General features: G+C 52.4%; 1 protein-coding gene and 1 long non-coding RNA gene across 6 annotated transcripts in view; both read right to left on the bottom strand.

Moving 5' to 3' along the window:
* ZBTB7A (zinc finger and BTB domain containing 7A) overlaps positions 1–20,762 on the bottom strand; it is a 29,741-nt gene that overhangs the window by 4,104 nt on the left and 4,875 nt on the right. For 3 of the 5 annotated variants that reach the window (XM_025196522.1, XM_025196521.1, XM_014516860.2), the window contains exon 2: positions 4,411–5,612. In XM_025196522.1, the coding sequence (XP_025052307.1) occupies positions 4,411–5,597 (1,187 nt within the window). In that variant the 5' untranslated portion in view covers positions 5,598–5,612. Of the gene's footprint in view, positions 1–4,410; positions 5,613–10,754; positions 11,430–20,624 lie in introns of those variants that run through there. The other 2 variants (XM_006017513.3, XR_003092564.1) reach the window with 2 other exon arrangements.
* LOC112549201 lies at positions 10,755–20,564 on the bottom strand. The gene is made up of 2 exons (XR_003092565.1): positions 20,323–20,564; positions 10,755–11,426 (listed from the first exon to the last, which is right to left on the bottom strand). It is a non-coding gene; the product is annotated as an uncharacterized LOC112549201 (long non-coding RNA).

The following is a 20,762-nucleotide window of genomic DNA, read 5'->3' as shown; positions in this document are numbered from 1 at the left end:
GGTGGCTCGGTGCAATGACACTGGGGGTGGGAGTGGAACTGTATTTTTAGCAAGCTGCTGCCATTCAATGGCTGTTTGGGAGCCTGTGTGAAACAGGCTGGTGGGTTTCTGTGTGGTTCTTAACAGACAAGCATCCACCTAGTAAACCCACATAGTGTGGCACGAGCCATCCAGGGAGACCAGGAGCAACACAATCTGGTGAGGCAGCGTCCCAGAGCCCTTCCCGGAGAAGGTCAGACCTGAAGCACATCTCTAGGGCAGCCCATCCCGTGCCTGGGGGGGAACCCAGGAGCTAAGCTATCAGAGTGAATCAGACAGTATGACACCAACTGTTTTACTGGGATAACCTCCTCCCGACCAGTCGGTGTGTTCAGGGGAGGCTGATGCCACCCCTGAAGTGGAAAGATTTAGCCCCTTCCAAGGCCTCATTCCATTATTTGGATTTACTATTGCAAACTCCATACCTTTCTGCTACCCCGGGAAGTGCTGGCCTGTTTGGTGAGAGGCAATCTGCTTCCCAGATACCAGCTCTACCCTGGGGAGGGCCCAGCAGCCCCAGCCTTTCTATTCTGTGCTATATACACTACTGCCTGGCCCAAGACTGGGGTTCCTAGCTATTATCTCAATACAAATCATTAATAAGGAGCGCAGTAACCACAAGAAAGTTCTGGCTATGGACTACAGGATACAGTAAGCTTAAAGACATTCCTACCATCTGAAGGAAGGTACATAAGCATGGAGTCATAATTGTTTACCGGGGCTATCCAACTTCTCCAAGGTTGAGAGGTCATGTCTGCAGCACCCTCAAGCCATTAACTTGGCCCCCTCCTGCTGCAAGACCCCTGCCTCCACTCCTGCGGGGGAGGCAGAAGCAGGGGAAGGAGAGGGAGCTTGGAGCCCCGTGGTATCACTGCATGAAAAGCACTGAGGGGAGCAGTGACTGGGCAGGAGCCCATGGGCTCCACGAGGCCGGCGGGTCACCAGTTGGAGAGCCCTGGTTCACACCAGTTCCCCCTGGCAGGTTAGCTTCAGGGGCAATGGGGACAGCTCTGGGTCACATTCAAGGGACATGGTCTAAGAGCTTGCTCCCTTGAATCTAAGTTTCTAAACAAAGGTTTTACAACAAAAAAAACAATTAAAATTATTTCCCCTTTTAAAGAGTTTTTTTCTTTTTTAATTACACTTTAACAGGGCTGCTACAGAACTAGGAAGTAAAACTCGGGGGATTGATGTCAGGCTGCCTCCGTCACCCTCCCAGCTGAGAGAGGGTCAAAGGGGAAGCTGGTGGGCTAAATGGGGAAGGCAAACCGAGCCGGGGAGTGTGAGTTTAAATGGCCAGTGTCGTTAGTCTGGGGCAGCCTGCGAGTCGGCCCTGTCCACGGGGCGGGGGCTCTGCTGGGCCCCCGAGATCGAGGCTCTGCTCCTCTAACCTGCTGTGCAGCCTGTGGCAAGTCACTCCCTGGTCTGAGCCTCCACTGCCCACCTCGTCCTCTCTCTCTCTCTGCTTGTCTCGTTAGACTGCAACCTCCTTACAACAGGGGCTGTGCCTCCCTGTACAGCATCCAGCATCAGTGAGTCCTGATCTCTGCTTGGGCCCAGCTGCAACGCAGACAATGGCCTCCTGACATTTGTGACATGGGGGCTCTGGTCTGACAAGTTCTGGTTAAAGGAGGGAACGATGAGAAAGGAAAAGCGAAGGGAGATGGCAACCTGGAGGGAAGCACATGGGTGATACCACAACCATAGGGGCTTAAGGGGACTTTTGCTGCACCCCCAGGGACGGTAAACGCTGGCAGGAGAGGTGGCAGGACTCGGCTGTTCCCACTCTGACCACTGCAGAGGTTCATAAACATGGCAAAATGCCAGAGACCAGCATTTCCCAGGCAGCTGGGTCAGCACCACCAACCTCCTCCAGCCCCACTGCCTGGTGCTAGGTAATGGGAGCGAGGGGTGAGGGCTGACACACAGGATGGCTGGAAGCCACATGCCATTTCTGTCTGTAACCTCTAGAGAGGCTTTTCCATAACCCTCGCCTTTGCCTGACTCAGCATTTCTGAGGTCAATAAACCTGCAGTCGGAAAAAAGTGGGCCTAGCAGCAGGTCTTTGTGGGACAGCCCCACAGGCAATTACAAGGCGTCCCAGCTAATGAGCTGCAGGTGAAACCTGGCAGGAGCCTGCACAGGGCTAGGGAAGCCCTGATTTGGGGGTTTCTGCAGCCAAATATGGTTTTCCCTGGAGGGAGGGAGGGGGGGAGGGACAAACAGTCTGGTCTGAAAAGGCAAGTTGGCCCCTGCGTAGTATGAAACAGCCTTGTTTATAACTTTGGGCTGGGCAAAGGACAGTGCTTCCATCCAATTCTCTGCATCCAAAGGAAAGAAAAAAAAAAAGCAAACCACCCAGGCCCTCCCACCAGCTTGGACAGAGCGAGTGGTGGGCGCAGGCTAGCATCTAGAGAGAGAGAGAGAGAGATACAGCAGCCCTGGCAGTACAGCAGGAGGGAGAGATCAAAAAAGTGATGAGGTGGCATTGCCTCATCATCAAAATTCTCCTCCGAAAGAGACTCAGCAAGGCAAGCCACGCGTCCCCTGCTCCCCCCTCCCCACCACCGCTGCCAAGGATGGCTCCGTGCCAGGACACAGCCCGCAAGGGCACGCTCAAGAGAGACAGCATCCTTCAGCCCCTCCACCGACCTACCATGGAGGAGACTTATCTGATGCGTGAGAGTGCACAACTGCGTGTGCACGCAGTGTTTGCATATGTCCCTCTGCATACAGTGCGCACCCCTCCCCCTCCCCACATACAATGCACACATTATATTGTGTCAGGCTGCCCCAGGCCTGCTGGTAGATTCACTCCCAGGGCAGGGAGGTACATCTGTCCTTGGCTGCTGCCAAAGCCAGGCCCACTCGGGGCTGGAGCCGGAGCTGGTGCAGGGTGTTGGTGCGGCTGGCGGCTTGCCCCAGCGAGTCAGTGCATTATCAGCATTCCCCAGCTAGCGAACGTGGGGCCTGCGCGCCACACGCCTCTCCCTGCTGCGCTGCTGGGCTAACGCCCCCTGCACCTGCCGGCCAGTTGGGGACAGGCAGGGGCGGCATTTTTGGGGTGCTGAAGGGGGCAGGGAGAACAGGAAATGACACAACAGGGCATGCACTGGCACAAGTGCCCCTTGGGCCCAATCCAGCAAGGTGAATAGAGGTTAAGGTGAGGGCCAAATGCTTCCTCGGCAGCAAGGTACTCCCTTATCTCATATGTTCTCCACCCAGAAACCTATTCATGTCACACTAAGTTGCTCCAAATTGACACCCACATGAGGGTGATCTGGCCCCTCCCCATAGTTTACTTGGGGGGGATCTTTTCCCCCCACGCTGCCCCACCATTATCAAGACACTGGAAAGGACGGTTTCCCTTGAAAGCAAAGCCATCAGGGCTCCCAGGGCTGCGAACACTTCAGCAGGCTGAGCAGGCTGAGCCGCTTGGCTCCTCCACCACCAGCCCACACAACCGCTTGGCACAGCCAGGACAGCCCTGGGTGGAACCCCCGGCTCCAGCCTCGCGTTGCAATCACAGGCACAGAGGCTAGGAGGAGGAGGGCGCTTTGTAACACTTGGACGAGCTGGAGTTGCTCAAACAATATACCCTTTCTTCGGCGCTCCCATGGCAGGGGGAAGCGCAGACGGCCCCTGACTAGAAATGCTGCCGGGGCAAACATACTGCCTGATTTGCTGGAGCGGGCTGGAGGTGAGACAGGGAGAGATCTAGCCCCAAGCCCTTCCCAGATCCTGGAGGACCAGGCAACAGCAGCAAGAGCAGCTCTGATCCTGGAGGGTTTGCAGACAGTGAGTTCAGAGAGGTCAGGCCGGGCGGCCTGCACTTGGCTCCCTCCCTGCAGCACACTTGTCAGCTGGGGCAATCAATGCTCACTGCCCCTTGTTCTGATCCCAGCCCCACTGAGCAAAGCAAATCTCCCCCACCAGGCTGAGAGCACTTGGGGCTGGGACCCACCTCCCTGAGACCCTCTAATTCCCATGGACTCTCAATCCCCCAGGGTCTCTACAATATCCCATCTCTAGCCATGACTACTGATCAAGGACCCCATTCAAAGACACCTGAGAGCTACTCCTATCTCTAAGAGGCCCAAGTCGCTCCACACTACACCAGGGCCCCTTTAAGACACCTCTTGTCAGCAACCTGCAACCACTCGTCTCTTTGGAAAATGTGGGCTTTTATATCTACTTGCCTGGCAAGACGGAAATTAGTCACTGCAGGAGAGTGGGCGAAGAGAATTGTGCAAGATTTGCACAGCCGACCCCCCTCCCCCACCCAGCCGAAAGTGAAGCTTGTGCAATTCCCCTCCCCTAGCCCCGTGGCAGGACACGCCAGTGCCCCCAGGTCCCACCCGCCCCGCGTACCTCGTGAATCGGACTTTGCAGATGTTGCATTCATAGGGTTTCTCGCCCGTGTGGGTCCGGATGTGGCGGGGAAGCTTGCCAGCCCCCTGGATCACCTTCTCACAGATGGGGCACTTCTGGAATGCTTTTGCCCTGATCTTCTTCTCCTTCTGGGACCAGGACGGATACACGTCGTTCTCGTTCGAACTGCTGAAGTATTTCAAGTAATAATCCATGACCCCATCATCATCTTTGCGGTCATCATCGCCTAGCTGCTGCCTCCCCACAGAGTTGATCATCTGCTGCAGCAGGGCGCTGGCAGCCAGGCTGTCCACATCCCTGGTGTCAGCATCCTCCACTTCTGCCCCCCCAGGAGCAAAGCTGGGGGAGTCGCTGGCTTCCTGCTGGTCCAGAGGCCCCCCCTGGGCCGCATCATCATCTCCTGGGGCTGGCAGACTACGTCCACTGTAATGTCCATTCTGGGAAGGTGGGAATAAGGACCCAGCAGTCTCCTCTTCGTCTCTGTCCAGCCACATGTCCTGGTTGCTGTCGGGGTCACAGTCGTTCACCTTTGGTCTTTCATTTAGGGGGGCTTGCGAGTAGAAGTCCATGCCGTTGCATTCTGGCTCCTCCTCTTCCTCTTGGCCTTGGAAGTTCAGTCTCTGAAGGTCTCTCAAGTCTTGGTTGGTCCACGGAAGGCTGCCTTGGTGGCCATTGATGGGGTTGCTCTGGAAGAACTCCAGGTACTCTTTTGCTCTGAGATGGTTCCTTTGATCAATTTGATCTACTATATCCATCTGGTCATTTTTGGCCAGAATCTTCCTGTCCAGGAGATCCGTGCAAACATCGCTTACCGCCTGGATCTCCAGCAGTTTGGCGGCGTTGAGGATGTCATTGACGTTCGAAGTGCTGACGGTAAGGGTCGCGGTGTAAGCGAACTCGAGCAGAGCCGACAGGGCGTCCACGCTCACAAAGTCTATCTCATACAAATTTTGCTGGTCCACCACTAACCCTGAGGTGAAGAGCTTCTTGAAGTACTGACTGCAAGCGGCCAGGACAGAGCGATGGGTGGGGAACTCCTGCCCATCCACCAAGATGACCACATCGCACAGCAGCCCATTGTTCCTCTGTTCATTCAGGCTGCTCAGGATGTCACTGCTGTGATCAGGGAACGGGATCCCTATGGGACCATCCACGCCACCCTCCATCTTCGACACGCAGGGCTGAGGAGAGACAAGAGGAAACACCGTAAGTCATGGAGGCCTCCACTTCCAGAGAGCTCTTGTACCTGAACAGATCACTTTCTGACACAGCACTTCCCTTCAAATACAAGACCCCTTCAAACGAAGACACCCCCAGATTTTTTGAAACTTAAACGTAAGGGAGAAAGTAAAACATCCAACAAAGGCACGTTGGCAAGGCACAACCTCCACAGTGCATGTAGGAGCTTTTGCTTTATTGTTTTGAATGCAAATTTAAGACGCAAGCTGTTTCACAAGAAAGACTTGGTTTTCAATACTGCCTGTTATACTGGAAGGAATATGGTTGGTTTTATTTATTGGCCCATGCATAAGCCTCCATGTAGCAGCAAACATCCCCTTTGTGCTGAGCCCTTTTTCTGTCATAGCTTGTCCAGCTTGTTAAATAGTGCCCAGGGTCCTGCCATCTCCTTCAGAGACATCCCCACCCTGCTAATTCACCCATGGCCTGAAAAACAATTCGAAAAAGGAATGGGTCAAACCCATGGTATGATCTACGAACAAGCCGGGGGAGGAGAGCATCTCTTGCAGCACCAGCTCGGCCATGCCTGCAAGAGATGGACCAGCCTACTGTGTTTCCACACTCACAGAGGAAGCCAGGAGTAGATGCACCCATATGCACTGCCCTGTGAAGGGGGCATGGGCAAATAGTACTGAAGAAGACAGTATGCCAGAATGGGGTCTTAACAAGACCATATTGACCAGCTGCGGAAGTGCCCAGTGCAAAGACTGGAAACTTTCTCAACAAATCTAAGGGGGACAGGGGTCACAAGTGAGGCTGCTGGGCATGGACAGACCCTGAAGTTCACCAGGTGCCCCAGCTCCCAACCCTGCAAGGGCCTGGGGACTGTGCATGAGAGGAGGGGGCACCAGCCTGCCATAGTGTGGCTGAAGATCAGAGGAGGGAAGGAGAGGGGAGGGAGGGCAGAGGGGGGTCTCAGTCTGGCTGTGGTATAACTTCTGTGGAGGACTGAAAACCCAAACAGATGCAGAGAGTGAATCTCCTCTCACCCCCAGCAATCATCCTGTACCTGAGCACCTTGGAACGACGAACGGGTCTATCCTGACCTCCACCCGAGGAGGGAGGAAGGTCTCAGGATGGACCAAGTGATTCGCCCTGGGTCCCCAGTGGCCCCATGGCACAGTTAATGTACGCAGATCTTGCCAGTCCCAGCCCAGTGTGCTCTGTGCTAAAGCAGCCTTGTATCACAGGAGGGAGAAGACATGACAAGCAGCTGTGTGTGCCTGTGGTTCATGCTGCTGCACGGCTGAGCCCATTCCATACACGGCACTGCCAAGGACAGTGCCCGCCTTCGCTCCCCCTGGGCCCAGCCCCTGTGTACTCTGTGTGCTCCTGCACAGTCCCCAGTCAGGTGCCTCATACCCCCCCACTCCCAAGGGCTGGCTGAGCTCCTGGCATGCCAGCTGGGCAGGATTACACCCTCCCACCCCAGCAGGCTGGAGGGGAGGACCTGGCCAGGGTCCCTACCTATCTGATTTCACACAGGACCCCGGGCCCCCACAGCTGTGCCGTTCTTCCCCTCCCCTCTCTCAACAAACCCATCTGCTCTCCAGCAAGAACAACCCTGAGGTGGCATGAAAGGCACCAGCCGAGCGACTCAGCTGCTCCTGGAGGGCTGGCGAAGTGCTGACGGCGCAGGAGCCCCGGGCGAAGGGCAGCGTCCTGCCCCCCCTTCACCTTGCAGCCCAGGCCCACAGATATCGCTGGGAAGGGGAACGGCGATTTCCTACAGTGACGAGGCTCTTTTGGGGCACCGGCAGGAGAGCGAGGCCAAGTGACTCTGCTCAGCTTGAACTACCTTTCCTCGCTACAGCTGGACAACCCTCATGCAAGCAATCTGCCAGCCAAAGAGGGGCAACCTGTGGCTGAGGGGGGAGCAGAAAAGCCCCAGGTCAATCCCCAGCTCGCTTTGGCTGTGTCTCCACCCCGAGTCTGCTAGAGAACAAATCCGCCTGCCCCCTTGCTCGCCCCGGGGTGCAGCAACCAGTCACAAGGCACTGTAAATGGGGCAGGGGCTGCCCCAGCTGGGCCCCAGCCCCCGCTAGGGCTGTGCTCGGGCTCTGTGTACATGGCGAGCCATGGGGTTGCTCCAGAGTTGTTTACATGGCCTGGCTGCCAGCCCGGCATGCCCCCGAGCAGGAGCGAGCAGGCTGGGCCAACCTCTGTAGAGACGTGGCCTTAAATCTCTCCAGGCCCAAGTTTCCCACTCTGTGCAGCAATTTGCCCAGCTTGACTGCGAGCTGTCCGGGGCAGGGGGTGCCTCTCGCTGCACAGCCCCTGGCACAAAAGCTCCCGTTACACTTAGATCCCTGAGGTATTATCACAATAGAAAAAGGAAAGCAGCTTTTGCCCTTGAAAAGCACCTTCCCGGCACAGCTCTCAGACTACTCAAACCACCCGGGTGAGCAACATCATCCCTGCCTTGTCAACGGGAAAACTGAAGCACGGGGCAGGGACCTGATGCACCTTGGTGCATGAAGCAGTTTCTAGCTGTAGGTGCTGGCACTGGGAGATGGCAACCAGCCACAGCACCTGAAGCAGTCAAACAATATCCTCTGCACACACACGCTTTTATCTGTTACTAATTTTCTTTTTGACTCTCTCTCCAAGCTGAACCTTTTCTCATAACATCCCTGTGTAAGAGGAAGGCATGTTTCCACACCTCCTGCTGTTCATTCCTCATTCAAAGAGTATGAATAGCCACATCAATCCCAGTGCAGAGGCGGTTCTCTCGCGGCAACACCCACATCCATCCAGCGTGAAGGTGTAGAAATGGCTCCAATAGAGGGTTACTGGCATTTGGAAGTGCCCGATAGAGCTCTTAATGAAATCGACTGTATCTAAGCACAAGAGAGATTGATTTTAATGGCAGGAATGGGTTTCAGAGCTGGAGATGGGTTTGTTGTGCATGTGTCTGGATGTCACTTCCCAGTGAAATCAATGGGATCCTGGCCATTGGCCCCAGTAGGAGCTGCCAAACCAGGCGAGCGTAGCACGTCATATGGATCATGACGGAAGTGGCTTCTCACACTGTATGCAGGGCCTGGCTTCATGGGGTTTGAAATCCTGCCCCGCTGGAAAGGAGGATTTTGTTTTGGCAACAAAAAGGGAGCCTGGGCTGTTGGGCTGGTGTTGTTCAGAGAGAGGCGAGGTTAGAGCTGAGTGCTGAGAGCGGACTCGTAAAAATGCGGCCCAGGCCTTCACTTTGCTGTGGGCTGTGTGACCTTGGGAAAATGACTTCATCTCTCTTTCTGCCTCAGCTTCCTCATCTGTAAAACAGGACTAAACAATCCTTCCTAACCTCACTGGGCTTTCTGCCCATTTGCCGGTGATCCTGAAGCGTTCGGACAGTACAGAGAAGAGGCTCCTAAGAGCACCCAGCTATACACAGCTGGCCTGGTTTACCATCAGCACAACCCCCTAAGCCAGTGGGGGCCAAACTTTTTGGCAGGGGTGTCACAAGCTAAGCCCCACACGCTCCCGGAGTGCCACTCCAACCCCCTTCTCCTGCCCAACAGGCTGCTCTGCTCCCTCCCTGATGTGCCACGTGCCACGCACAGGGGCTGCACACCCACGTTGGCCACTCCTGCCTTAAGCCATCCATGTCTGTAAAGAGACATTACTGTCACCTTGGTGAGGGGGCCATCACTCTGGCCCCAACAGTGAGAGCCAGGACAACTTGCTGCATTAGACAGTGCAGGGAGCTTTTTGCTTCCTAAAGGGAGCGGGACTGGGTGCAAGACTGAAGCTCCAGGTGACTTATTTTCTGGGCAGCCTACCCACATCATATACCACCCCCAGCCCCAAGCCAGGCAGCCAGGCAAGAGTTAATTGCCACTCGCCGTGGGGGCCGGGACAATCAGCAGGATAGTGTGGGAACGGCTGCAGGGTCATGAGACTCCCAGCGTTGGCATGGAAAGTGGTACACTTCGCAACTTATTCTACTCGCACAACGTGCCTTTTGTGTCCGGCTACGGTTCAGATTCACAGCAGCCGAGAAGGCAAGGGGGCCCGAAACAATGTCATTCCCCTGCGATTCCTCCCAGCCTCCAGGCTCCCTGGGACGAACAGCCGCACCGCAGCAGCAGCCGTCTGAGCGTCTAGCCAACAGCTCCCAGGCTCGGTACCTGGTGTCCTGCTCAGGTCCTCAAAACGGGAAGCAGAAATGGTATCCCATTGCCTTCCTAAGGGGAGCTGAATGGCAAGGCCCTTCCAGAAAGGCCAGGACTAGGTGGCTCAGGGGATGAGTAATGAGATATGGGGCTTTCCACTTTTACAGTTTCCAAAAGCAGCCCAGGCCGGTAGCAGTGGAAAGTCATCTTGGTGCTACGGCCCCACAGGGCCTAGTTTGAATCGAGCATGGGGGCGGGAATGGACTCTGGGGTTCTAAACAGGCGGATGTGTGCACGATAAAAGCCACAGGCATAGCTGCCAGCTGGCCCCGAGCTGGTCAGCGTGAGGTCTGATGGGCCCAGGAGAGGAAACGTCCACTACAACATAGCTATGGCAATCCAAGTCCCAGTGTAGATGTACCTATACCAGCCTAGCCAACCTAATGCACTGAACCCTAGCACTAATGGGCTTAAAGGCACCTCAGGAGACCATCTAGTCCAACCCCTTGCGCTGACACAGGCTCACATGTACCTAGGCCTCTCAGACAGGTTTGTCCGACCTGTTTTCAAACCCCTCAAGGAAATTCCACCGGCTCCCGAGGCAGCCTGTTCTGGTGCTTCCCTACCCTAACAGGGAATACTTCCTAGCGTTAAGCTTAATCTCCCTGGACAAAGCTTGTGTCTTCAGGATACAGAGTGAAACCAATAAGGCAAAAAGCACAATCAGAGGTACAAATGAATGGGCAAAAAAAAAAAAGAAACACTTCCCAACAGGCGGTTGATTGCTTTCAGTTGCAATAATCCTAGCTGTAAACTCATAAATCGTTGCCACGCTTAAGGCCGACTTTACCTTGGAGCGGAAGATTTACATTAAAAAGTTTCTTTTAAAATTACATTATTATTTTCTTTCAGACTAGAGTCAAATTAGCTACTCTTTCTTCAACAGGCAGAGAAATAAAAGTTAATTAAGAATTACAATGGAGCTGGCTTTTATTTAATTAACAGATCCCAACTGATCACTAAAGCAGCCATCTGAGATTTTTTTAATTCAAGCCATGGGGTCCATGTCAAGTCAGGATCCAAATAAGGGACAGTTGACATCAGCATGGTGCGCTGCTGGGGTCCTCCTGATGTCTTAGCTGGTTCGACTGAGTTCTGCCTCCCTGCTGTAATGTAAAGTTGCCCTGGATGAAAGGAGGAGCCTCATGAGCTCATGAGAGCTCGGAGGCAAGCAGGTGTAAGTCAGAGCGAGACGGCCAATAATAGCGCTGGGGGTTTGCAGAGCACCATTCATCCCGACGCATCCCAGCACGCTTCACAAAGACAGGCCTCTTCCCTCGCTGCTGAAATGCCACCCACTCTGGCAATGCGTCAGCTGTTTAATAACATTACACAACGAGGCGAGGGCAGAAAGGAAAGCCTCTCTCATTCCCAGATGAGAACGAGGTGAACTGGCTTCAGGGCACCGCGCTGCTGGCATCTCAGGGGCGAGGCTTCATGGGAACAACTCCGTTTCAGACCTGAAGGTGCCGGGCATTTGACTTGCTACGTCAAAGACCTGGGACCGTGAGCCGTCAAGTCTGTGCGCTGAGGGTATGGCCGCACGTTATAGTATTGGAACGAGTCTAGCCATGGCGTTGCTGCCTGCTGGAGAAGGAGTATTAAAACAATGCTGCCATTAAAAAAAATAAATCAGTATTGCTATTTTAAAAAGTCTGTGGTTTGCTGCCCGCAGCCCAAATATTATCCTATCCTCCAACCACCACCGACTGGAGAATCAGGCATTTTTTCCCTATGAATAGCTCACCCCAATTACAAGTCATACAAAGCCCTTGTCTGTTTGATTGATATTTAGGCAACAATTGCCTTGGTTCTACCCTCCTCCCCCATCTTCCAACTACGTGGCCCCAGATCCCTAGAGATGAACGCAACTCTCAGATCATACGGGGAAGGAGCCGGGCTTTGCCAACGACGTTCCCTGCAACATCACAAGGCAAGCCCGAGCAGGTTTCTCTCCGCCCAAGATCCTCCCTCCAGGCCTTGGGAAACACAGCACGGAGCCAAGAGGTGGGATTCATGACACTCTGGAGGAAGCAAAAATCTTTCTAAAAGCTGGGCGTTTGCCCAGCTGGTAGAAGCCACACTATCCACTCCTTGGCTCTATAAAAATTCAACTGCTCTCTAAAAGGAATGGGCTTTCAGCAGTTGACTGCCAAAGTATCTGAATTATGTGGACCTGCAAAACACATGCATGTTCCTGAGGTGAAGATCCTGGACATTAAAAGAAAAAAGGATGCAATTTAAAAATCGTAATCCCCCCCAATTAAGTGCCAGTTAAAAATTAAACACAAATACCTATACTGGCTTGGATAACAGAAGAAAGAGAAATCCTCTGTTTGGGAAGAGGGCAACAGGAACGATCAGAGGTCCAGAAAATGTGACACATGAAGAAAGGTTGGAAAGGCCTGGGTTTATTTAGTTTAAAGACAAAAACATGGAGGGACGGGGGAGCACGGAGAGAGATTTGAGAACAGATCAAATACAGAAAGGATTGTTATAAAGGGGATGGCAAGCTATTGTTCTCCGTGTCCACAGGGGACAGGACGAGAAGTAATAGGCTGAACTGCAGTAAGGGAGAAGTAGGTTAGATATTAGGGAGGACTTTCTAGCTCGGAGGGTGATTCAGCACTGGAGCCAATTCCCCGGGGATGTTGTGGGAGCTCTGTCATTGGAAGTTTTTAATTGCAGGTTAGGCCCCACATTTGGAAGGACTTAGGCAGGGATGATCCTGCAGAGAGCAGGGGGTAGGGCCAGCCCGTCTCTTCTTCCAGAGCTATATTTCTCTGATTTAACAGCTTGAAGACCTATCCTTGAGATCCATGCCTGAATAACTGAGACACAGAGAGGGGCAATGACTTGCCCCACATCACACTGCAAGTCAGGGGTGAAGCCATGTCTCTCGACTCCCTGAACCCTATTCCCTGGATCACGCTCACCCGACCCCTACTGACAGCCACCCTAGTAGCCTCTGCTTTGGAGAAGTCACCTCAAGGAACACCCTATGGGACCTCTGCTGAGGCTGTCAGGCTGGAGGCCCGATTAGGCAAAGTGTGATGGAAGCTTCTGAGATGTGGATACTCATCTGTTAGGAACCAGGCTGACAACCAAGTGCATTTCAAGTTAGCTGCTGCAGGAGTGGCAAATACAGGCTGAGTTTTGGTCACTCAACCCAACTGCATTGCTAAAATAAGGCAACAAGGCAGTGGTTCCCAACCTTTTTAGACTGCGGACCAGCAAGCCGCAGACCGAAAGAGACCGGCATGCTGCGGACCGGCAGCCAGCTTTTTTTTTTTTTTTTTAATATACTCAGTATAAAAAAGGGTTGGCTTCGGGTCCACAGTATGCCGGTCACTTCTGGACTTATGGTCCAGCAGCCAACCCACTGCAGCTCGATACCAGGCTGCAGCCCAGGGGTTGGGAACCTCTGCAACAAGATGCCCAGATATGCATGCTGTGTGCACACGTGTGTTTGCGTGAGCATGTGCGTGCACCTGTGTTACACAACCCTGCCAGATTTGGACCTTGAGAACTGGTGCCAGGAACCTCAGACTGTTAAACACAGGCTAAAACTGAAATGGGTGAGATCTTGCTCAGGAGAGTACCCGAGTTATGGCAAACCCCCAGAGCTTTTAGGATCTGGTTTGAAATGGAGGCGTTTGGCTCAAGTGGATGGTCTGGGCCCTTCCAACAAACTTACCCCATTCTCTTGCCAGAGCCATGGCTGAGCTGCAGAGAGCTTCCCCAGGGGGACTGGCCCCCCTGCACCAGGGCACAATTCTGCAGAATGAGCCATGCCCCCAGCTGGCTTTTCCCTGGAACCTGCTAATCAAAGAGGGGCAAACACACAAAGCCAATGCAGAAAGGCATTCCCCCTCCCACCATGAATCCCAACAGCCATTTCCTAGAGCAAAAACAGCTGCATCCTGCGCTCATTTAGAGCCTAGATTGGTTTGATCATCTTGGCAGTCTTGAGACTGGTCTTCGATATTTGCATCTAAAACTTAGGTGCAAAAATCCCAGCAGCTACACCAAAGACTGGCAGCTACACCAGTCTTTTCTGCTCTGGCATTAAGCTCACACCAAGCATCACCCAGCGACTCCAGAGAAGAAAAAAGTTTGGGGAATAATTCAGCAGCACTCAATTAACTCAGATAAACTGCAGATTGCTGTCACTAGGCCTCCCACGGGACTGCTGCATATTCCCAGGCCAGCCCGCTTACAACCGTTTCAGCATTCTGATTTTTTCTCTCTTTTGCCTTTTATTGCTGTGTCAACAATGACAGCAGCTGAAGGATGACTTAGCAAAGACATCTCATTGCGTATCGAGTTCCACCCTGCTCTTTGACATGTTAACCAAGCATCTGCACTGAGGCAGCATAAGGGAGTGGTTAGAGCAGAAACTCGGGAATCTCGAACCCCGAGTTCTGCTGCCAGTTTCACCACAGAGTCGCCAGGGCATGCGAGCAAGCCACTTCCATCCATAGCTACCTTATGCATAATACACGGTTGTCATCTCTAACCACCGCTTGGGATTATGCCGTAGCATCACTTATTTTTTGCAAAGCTCTGAGTACAAAGTATGACGGACCGCAAACAGCCCTAAATCATCGAATCATAGGTAAGAAAACAAGCCTGGCTCCTCTTCTCGGTGACTAACTTGAGATTTGTACCTCTCCCTGCATAGAGCTGGGATGAAGGAGAACGATAATTACTACCCAATGCAAGCTGGATCTGCAGTATCAATAGTTCTCTTTGAATTTAATGAGATGTTCAAAAGTCTAGTACTCTGCATTGCTCTGAAGGAGATTATTAGGGACACTGGTGTAGTGCCCACCAGGAGGGAGGGAGGGTGGAAACGCTGTTACTTTTCCATTTCTGGCTCTGCTAAAATTTAAATGCCTTGCACATGATGGCCCCAAACACAAAGCTGCCGGAGGATGTTAAAGGGGGTAATTTCTTCAGTCATATGGATATACGAAATGAGAGAGCGATGCAACTGATGAGAGGGTACAAAGACACCAGGATTTCAGCCTGGAAGGGAAAAAAAAGAATCACCGGCAGTGGAAACTGGCAGACGGGCAGTGAACTGAGAGTCAGGAGCCCTGAGCTCTATTTCTGGCTCTGCCAATGACCTGAGGTGTGACCTTGGGCGAGTCACTTTACCTCCCTGTCCCCTCTTTGCCTCCTCTACCGACTCTAAATTCTCTGGATAAGGGGCAGTCTCTCACACATGGGTGCAGCCCCCCAGCCCATATCTCAGGTCTGTGAGCATTACCAAAAAGCACATAATAATTAAAGGGGCCACAGCAGTAGTATTGTGAAGAGCAGTGAGAAAGCTGATCCATCCATTTTCTGGCTGTGCCATGAGGCAGGGACAAAGGAACACCTGGCAGGTAGTGCAGGGAAATGCGGAAGCAGCAGCAGGAGCTTTCCATGCAAGGCCTCTTCCTGGGTGCTCTAAACACTTCAGTGGGAGTTCGCTGCCAGTGCCGAGTGGGACAAGACCTCCATTGTTCGATCACCCCCTGGAATTCACTGCCACAGGAAAGAGAGCAAGAGAGGAGTGCTCTAGCAGGGTTTTTGCATGGTTGGTTATTACACCTAAGTCCGTGCAAAATGACATGAGGAAATCAAGCCTCGTGTTTCAGGGCAACCGCTGCTCACTCCAGGCATCAGGAAGGAATCCTCTTCCTGCTTGTACACAAGCTGCAGAGCGCATCGGGGAAGATCAGCTTCTACAGAGGCATCAGGAATTGGCCAATGTCGGAAGCAAGATGCCATTACCTACCCACAGGCTGATCCAGGATGGCAAATCACATGCTCAAGTGACAAGGCTCTTCCCCAATGAACAGTGGGAGGAGGAAGCCCATCAAGCTGCAAAATACAAATCAAGCCCAGTCACCTGTCCGCCCACCCACCCACCCTACTTAGGGCTGGAGCAGGAGGCCCATTAGAGTGATTCTGTGATAAGTCAACACACAGCCCTTTTTGCCACTGATGTGAAAAACTAGGGCAAACTAAAACTGATCTTGTGTTGCAAGGTTAGTCTCAACAGGTTACTCCACCCAGACCTCCATGCCAATTTTCTCCTTTGTCATCAGAGACCACATTTAATCCGGCAGGAATGTCTCTTGACTTATGTATATGTGTAGCAACAGTCGAGTTTTGTGTACCCATCCTCTGCATGAACGTCCGCTCGTTTATTAAGACACTGCAATATCGTTTCAGTCGCTTGTCACCGAGTTCACCCCACGTGCTGGTTTTAATGGCAGGTCCTTATATCACTGCTGAATCCAGTCCTGTCGAGACCCACAGCGAATGTGATCGGTGTGCTTGTCACCGTCCAGTTGGTTTGCTCCCCCTAAATTGTTCTGGAATGGTAATGAAGAAACAGACCGAGAATCGTGACCGAACCACATTCAGAGATTTTCAGAAGTGGAGAACAGTGAAGTATTCTGCTCTCGCTGTCTTTGGGTATTCAATTCCTGCAGCCATGTTGAGAATCTCCGTCTTAATCATTTTTGCAAAAGGGGGACAAAAATAAATAAATTAAAAAATCCATGGAATTAAATTAGTAACTGAGGGCTTCCATTTTAAGGCCAGGGTTGAAATACAGTCCGTTTGTGAAGAGAAAGAATTACTTAGATCTTGAAGACTGCAAAGCTGGAGTTAACCATGTACTGCATAAAAATAAGCTGACAACATTTCAAAAGAGCACAAGACTCCACATCACCAAATAAAGTATCTGAACCAGCCCAGAGAATCATCGTTAAAAAATAAATAAATAAAACATCCCACGGCGAGAGTGCTAACCCACTACTCAGCAAAGCACAAACGGAGGAATCTCCAGCCTTGCCTGGCATGGTGCCACCGAAGGACTCGAGCACGTATCGAGGGGGAAAGTCAGTCCAGTAAATTTCCATCTGGGCAAGGGCAAGGCCCCTGCTAGGTAGGCCGTATTTCTGTTCTACCTCTTTGGGAGACGAGGCATGAATGGACACCAGGCATCCGAGGCCAAATCCTGAATTCTTTGCTTGCGCTGAACTCCTGTTGTGTAACCAGAGCTCTCCCTGACAGCTCGGGAAGGCCCGCAGGATCTGCCCCTGATGACTAGTGCTCCAAGTCCCCACTCGCTTCTTTCTTTTGCTGGGGATTAACCAGTCCCCTCTTCTGTGACTGCTCCCTACCAAATGAGCTCGCAAACCTTGCATTGTGCAAACAAGCATTTGCACAAATTCCAAATAGATACTTCAATAGCTGCTTGCCCCCTCCCCCCTTCCACTCGTGCTGCTGTGAGCTTAAAGGCAAATGCTCCTCCTCAGATCTGAAACCATTTCCTAGATTCCCTTTCAAGGTCCCTGCCCCCCCAGCCCTCCAAACCCCTGACCCTGAGAAAGCCTTCCATTTCCTTCCCTACTACCCCCAGCTTTCTAGTTCCAGGAACCAAGATCCAGCCTGACTCCGGTTACCTCAAATGGCACCCCAAAGGCCACGCATTTTTTCCGCACCAGGAAGGAAAAAAATAAAAGAATAAGGTTCGAGTTTACTGACAAAGCCAAGCACAAACGGCAGGGTGGGCACTTATGTAATTTTTAGTTTGTGGCTGAACAGATAGCTCTTCACTTCTTTCTTCTCTTGGAGTATAAAAACGAATCCCAGGAGTAAGTGTGTCATAAGAAATTCCTGGAAACTCCTGCCTTTAACTCTTCCTCCCCGACCCCTCCCAGCGCAAGAACTGATCGTACAGCAACCATGGGTGGGAGTGCTGAACCTCTACCTCTACCTGTTCGGGCAAGAGGCTTCAACCAAGAAGAGAACAGCTACCTGTAGCTACAAGCCTGACTTATAGATTATAGACACTTTCCCAGCTCAGAGTGGGATACACATTCATTAAGGGAAAAAAATAGCTGTGTACTTATCAGTTTCTAGTTTTGCCAGTGGGCAGAAACTGGGCATGTGAACCAGGAAGGAAAGCGAATTCCCACCAATCCAGAGCAAAAGAGCAAGTATAAGGTGGAATGAGCAACCAGAACAACTAACAGGGTGAGGATACATTTACATGTGTCCTCTTCTGTGAAAACGTAGGTCACTGAACCACCCTTCCAGAGACGGAGACATAATTTTGTTCTGTTTGAGACCATAACTCTGACGGGCGAGAATGATAGTGAGTAGGCTGGAAGAGGAATGGAAGTGCTGAGCACTGTGTCACTAGGTTATATCAGAACAGACTCCTCACCCACCTGCTCCTGCCTTCCACCTGCAGCCAGGCTAGCACATGCCACCTGGGCAGTGCCCTTCCCCCTGCCACACCTGAACAGACCCAGAGACCCCCCAGTCATGTCCCACCTACAGCAGTGGCCGTCTGATGCTTCAGGGAAAACTGAAAATCTCCGTAACGCAGCAGGCCTTGAGGGCTGGGAGAGAGTTCCTCCTTCTCACCTCTGCTAGCCATACTTGCACACAGAGGAATGGATTAGATCAACCTTCACGGGTTCAACTGCAATGGGGAAAGTTACTCAGAGTCCAAACAGTGACATTTGAGCTCAATGCAGAGCGGGGAAAAAAAACTGTACCGCATGGGAGTGGGATGAGAAACAAAGGCCTGCCTCTGCCTATCTGCACAGCATCCCAGCGCTGCTCTGATCTCAGTCACTTATTTTGCCGTCCTCCTGGAGCTCCTCCAGGCTTAGCGGGATGCTTCAAGCACAGGTATTGGAGGCCCGGATGTCCTACTGATTGACAGGTGCTTTGGCCAATCAAAAGAGCCCCAAATACAAAAGAAACAAACAAACAACCCAACCAACCAACCAACCTAGCTTGGATCAGAGAGTCATGGGATCTGGCACAAATACTTCTCCACATCCTAGATGCTCCTTTTCTCCCTTGCTGAAACACTCTCATCAAAAGGCTTTTAATTATAGATGGGAACAGGTCTCTCCATAGCTGAGAATGGCTTTGATTAGCAAGATAACAAGTGGAAGTGTAACTGTTTGTCACAAAAGACTTCTCTCTCAATAAATGTGGCGTTGCAAGAGTGGTAAAACCCCCTCAAGCGTCAGTTTTAATCAAAGTTAAACACCAGATCTCAGATGCTTGGAGCTGACTTTCCTATCAGGGCAGGGTTTCCACAGGCCTCCAGTTCAACTTGGGCACAGGAGAAGCACTCAGCTTGGCACATGGGGTCTATGGCTGGTTCTTACAGCACCCCACAGCTAACTGGGCAACTTCGTAACACCAGTGAGCACCTTATCTTTGAAACGTGTAACTTTTCAACGAACTTTGCATTCCTTCGGGAAACCAGCGCTTTATGGCAGAGGAACACCTGTTAGTTTTCACATTCCCCCAGTACTAGAAAGCAGAACAGAGCACATTTTCCAAGGGTAAAAGCACTCAACTCTCCAAGCCAGTTCATTGGAAACTGGCGAACCATTAGCGTGTCTCAACCCCACAACGCAACATGGCGCGCATGTGAGCCCACGAAGAGGCACGGATCAGCATAACATGGAACAACTTTTATCCACTGCCTACGCTGTGACATCTCTAATCCTCCAAAACCCTCCCTATACTCCTAACATGATTAGGGCCGAATGGAAAAGCCCCACCATGTCATCCACGTTTGGGCTGTGCTGCTTTAATCTTTGGTTTCCCAGAACAAACCACAGGAGCAGCCAGAATGAATATTAACGACTGAATGAATATATTATGAGATGAGGCATGCCTCATCTCCAATAACCTGTCCGTGGATATAGGAGGCAATAGTGTTTGAAAAAAACAAAACAAAACACACATCTGTCGCAAACTGCTGGAATTTGTAAGTCTGCCAGCTCCTCCAACTCAACCCTAACCAGTGTCCGTAGGTGCTCTTTAAACCCGGGACAAGCTGAAATATTGTCCCATTGGCTCCTCAAACAAATATCAACGAAAGCCATGGCATGAATCACTCCTGCATGCATCCAATCCTCATTTAGGCTGTAAACTCTTCGAAGTAGGGACCTTCCCCACATACGGGTCCATAAACATGCATATTTGTTTTACAGTGGAGATAATTAGCAGCGGGGAGGCTGGGTAATCATGACTGTTGTGCTCAGGGACCAGCAGTACATCCTACCAAGGGGCCATTTCAGGAAGCCAAAGCCACACACTGCCCGCTCCCTTGGCTCTGAAATCAGAGACAAGCAGGGCTGGAGGACCCTCATGTAGTCCACCCCCCTGCTCGAGGCAGGATCATCCCTATCCAAACAATCCCACGGCAAGTCCTCGCCTAACCCGTTCCTAAAACTACACAATCGACCCCGTCACACAACTACACGGCTGCGACCCCCGAAGCTGCTGCGGGGACGGCAGGGGACAGGAGCTGGCGCTGCCCCACGGCTGCCCTGCACAGACCCAAGGAAGAGGGACCTGCCCCCGGCTCCAGGGGAATCATCAGGCCTGCCCCGAACACCGGCTGAAGCAGGAGGAGATGCACACACACACGCACATTGGTCCCAACGTGATATCGCCTCCGCCAATAGGCTAGAAATCGCAAACTCCGTGGGCCCCGACCAGGATGACAGGAAGGCCTGCGATCTCACGAATCCCAGCCGACACCGGGACTCCGCCAAGGAGCGTTGCCGACGGGCGCCCGAGCGCTCGGGCAGCCCGAACCTCTTTTCCGCCGGCGGTTCGGACCCGGCTCCGAACCGACCCCCCCCCACCCTTCCTCCTCCTCCCAACGCTTCTTATGTAACAAACCGGCCGTGCAAAAGCGGTGCTCAGAAAAAAAAAGAGGCATCTAATGACCTTCAGACGCATCGCGGGGTGTCCGCAGGAGCTCTCCGGACCGGGCCCCACGCCCGTCCTGGCTGGGGGGGGAAGGCGAGGAAGTCCCGGCGGAAGAGGAGAGACGGCAGGCGAGCGGCCCCCCGCCCCTCAATCCGC

The sequence above is a fragment of the Alligator sinensis genome, unplaced genomic scaffold (assembly GCF_000455745.1).
Source record: "Alligator sinensis unplaced genomic scaffold, ASM45574v1 scaffold1295_1, whole genome shotgun sequence".
Classification (NCBI taxonomy): domain Eukaryota; kingdom Metazoa; phylum Chordata; order Crocodylia; family Alligatoridae; genus Alligator; species Alligator sinensis.
The sequence above is the reverse complement of the archived record's forward strand: the minus strand, read 5'-3'. Positions and strand labels throughout refer to the sequence as shown.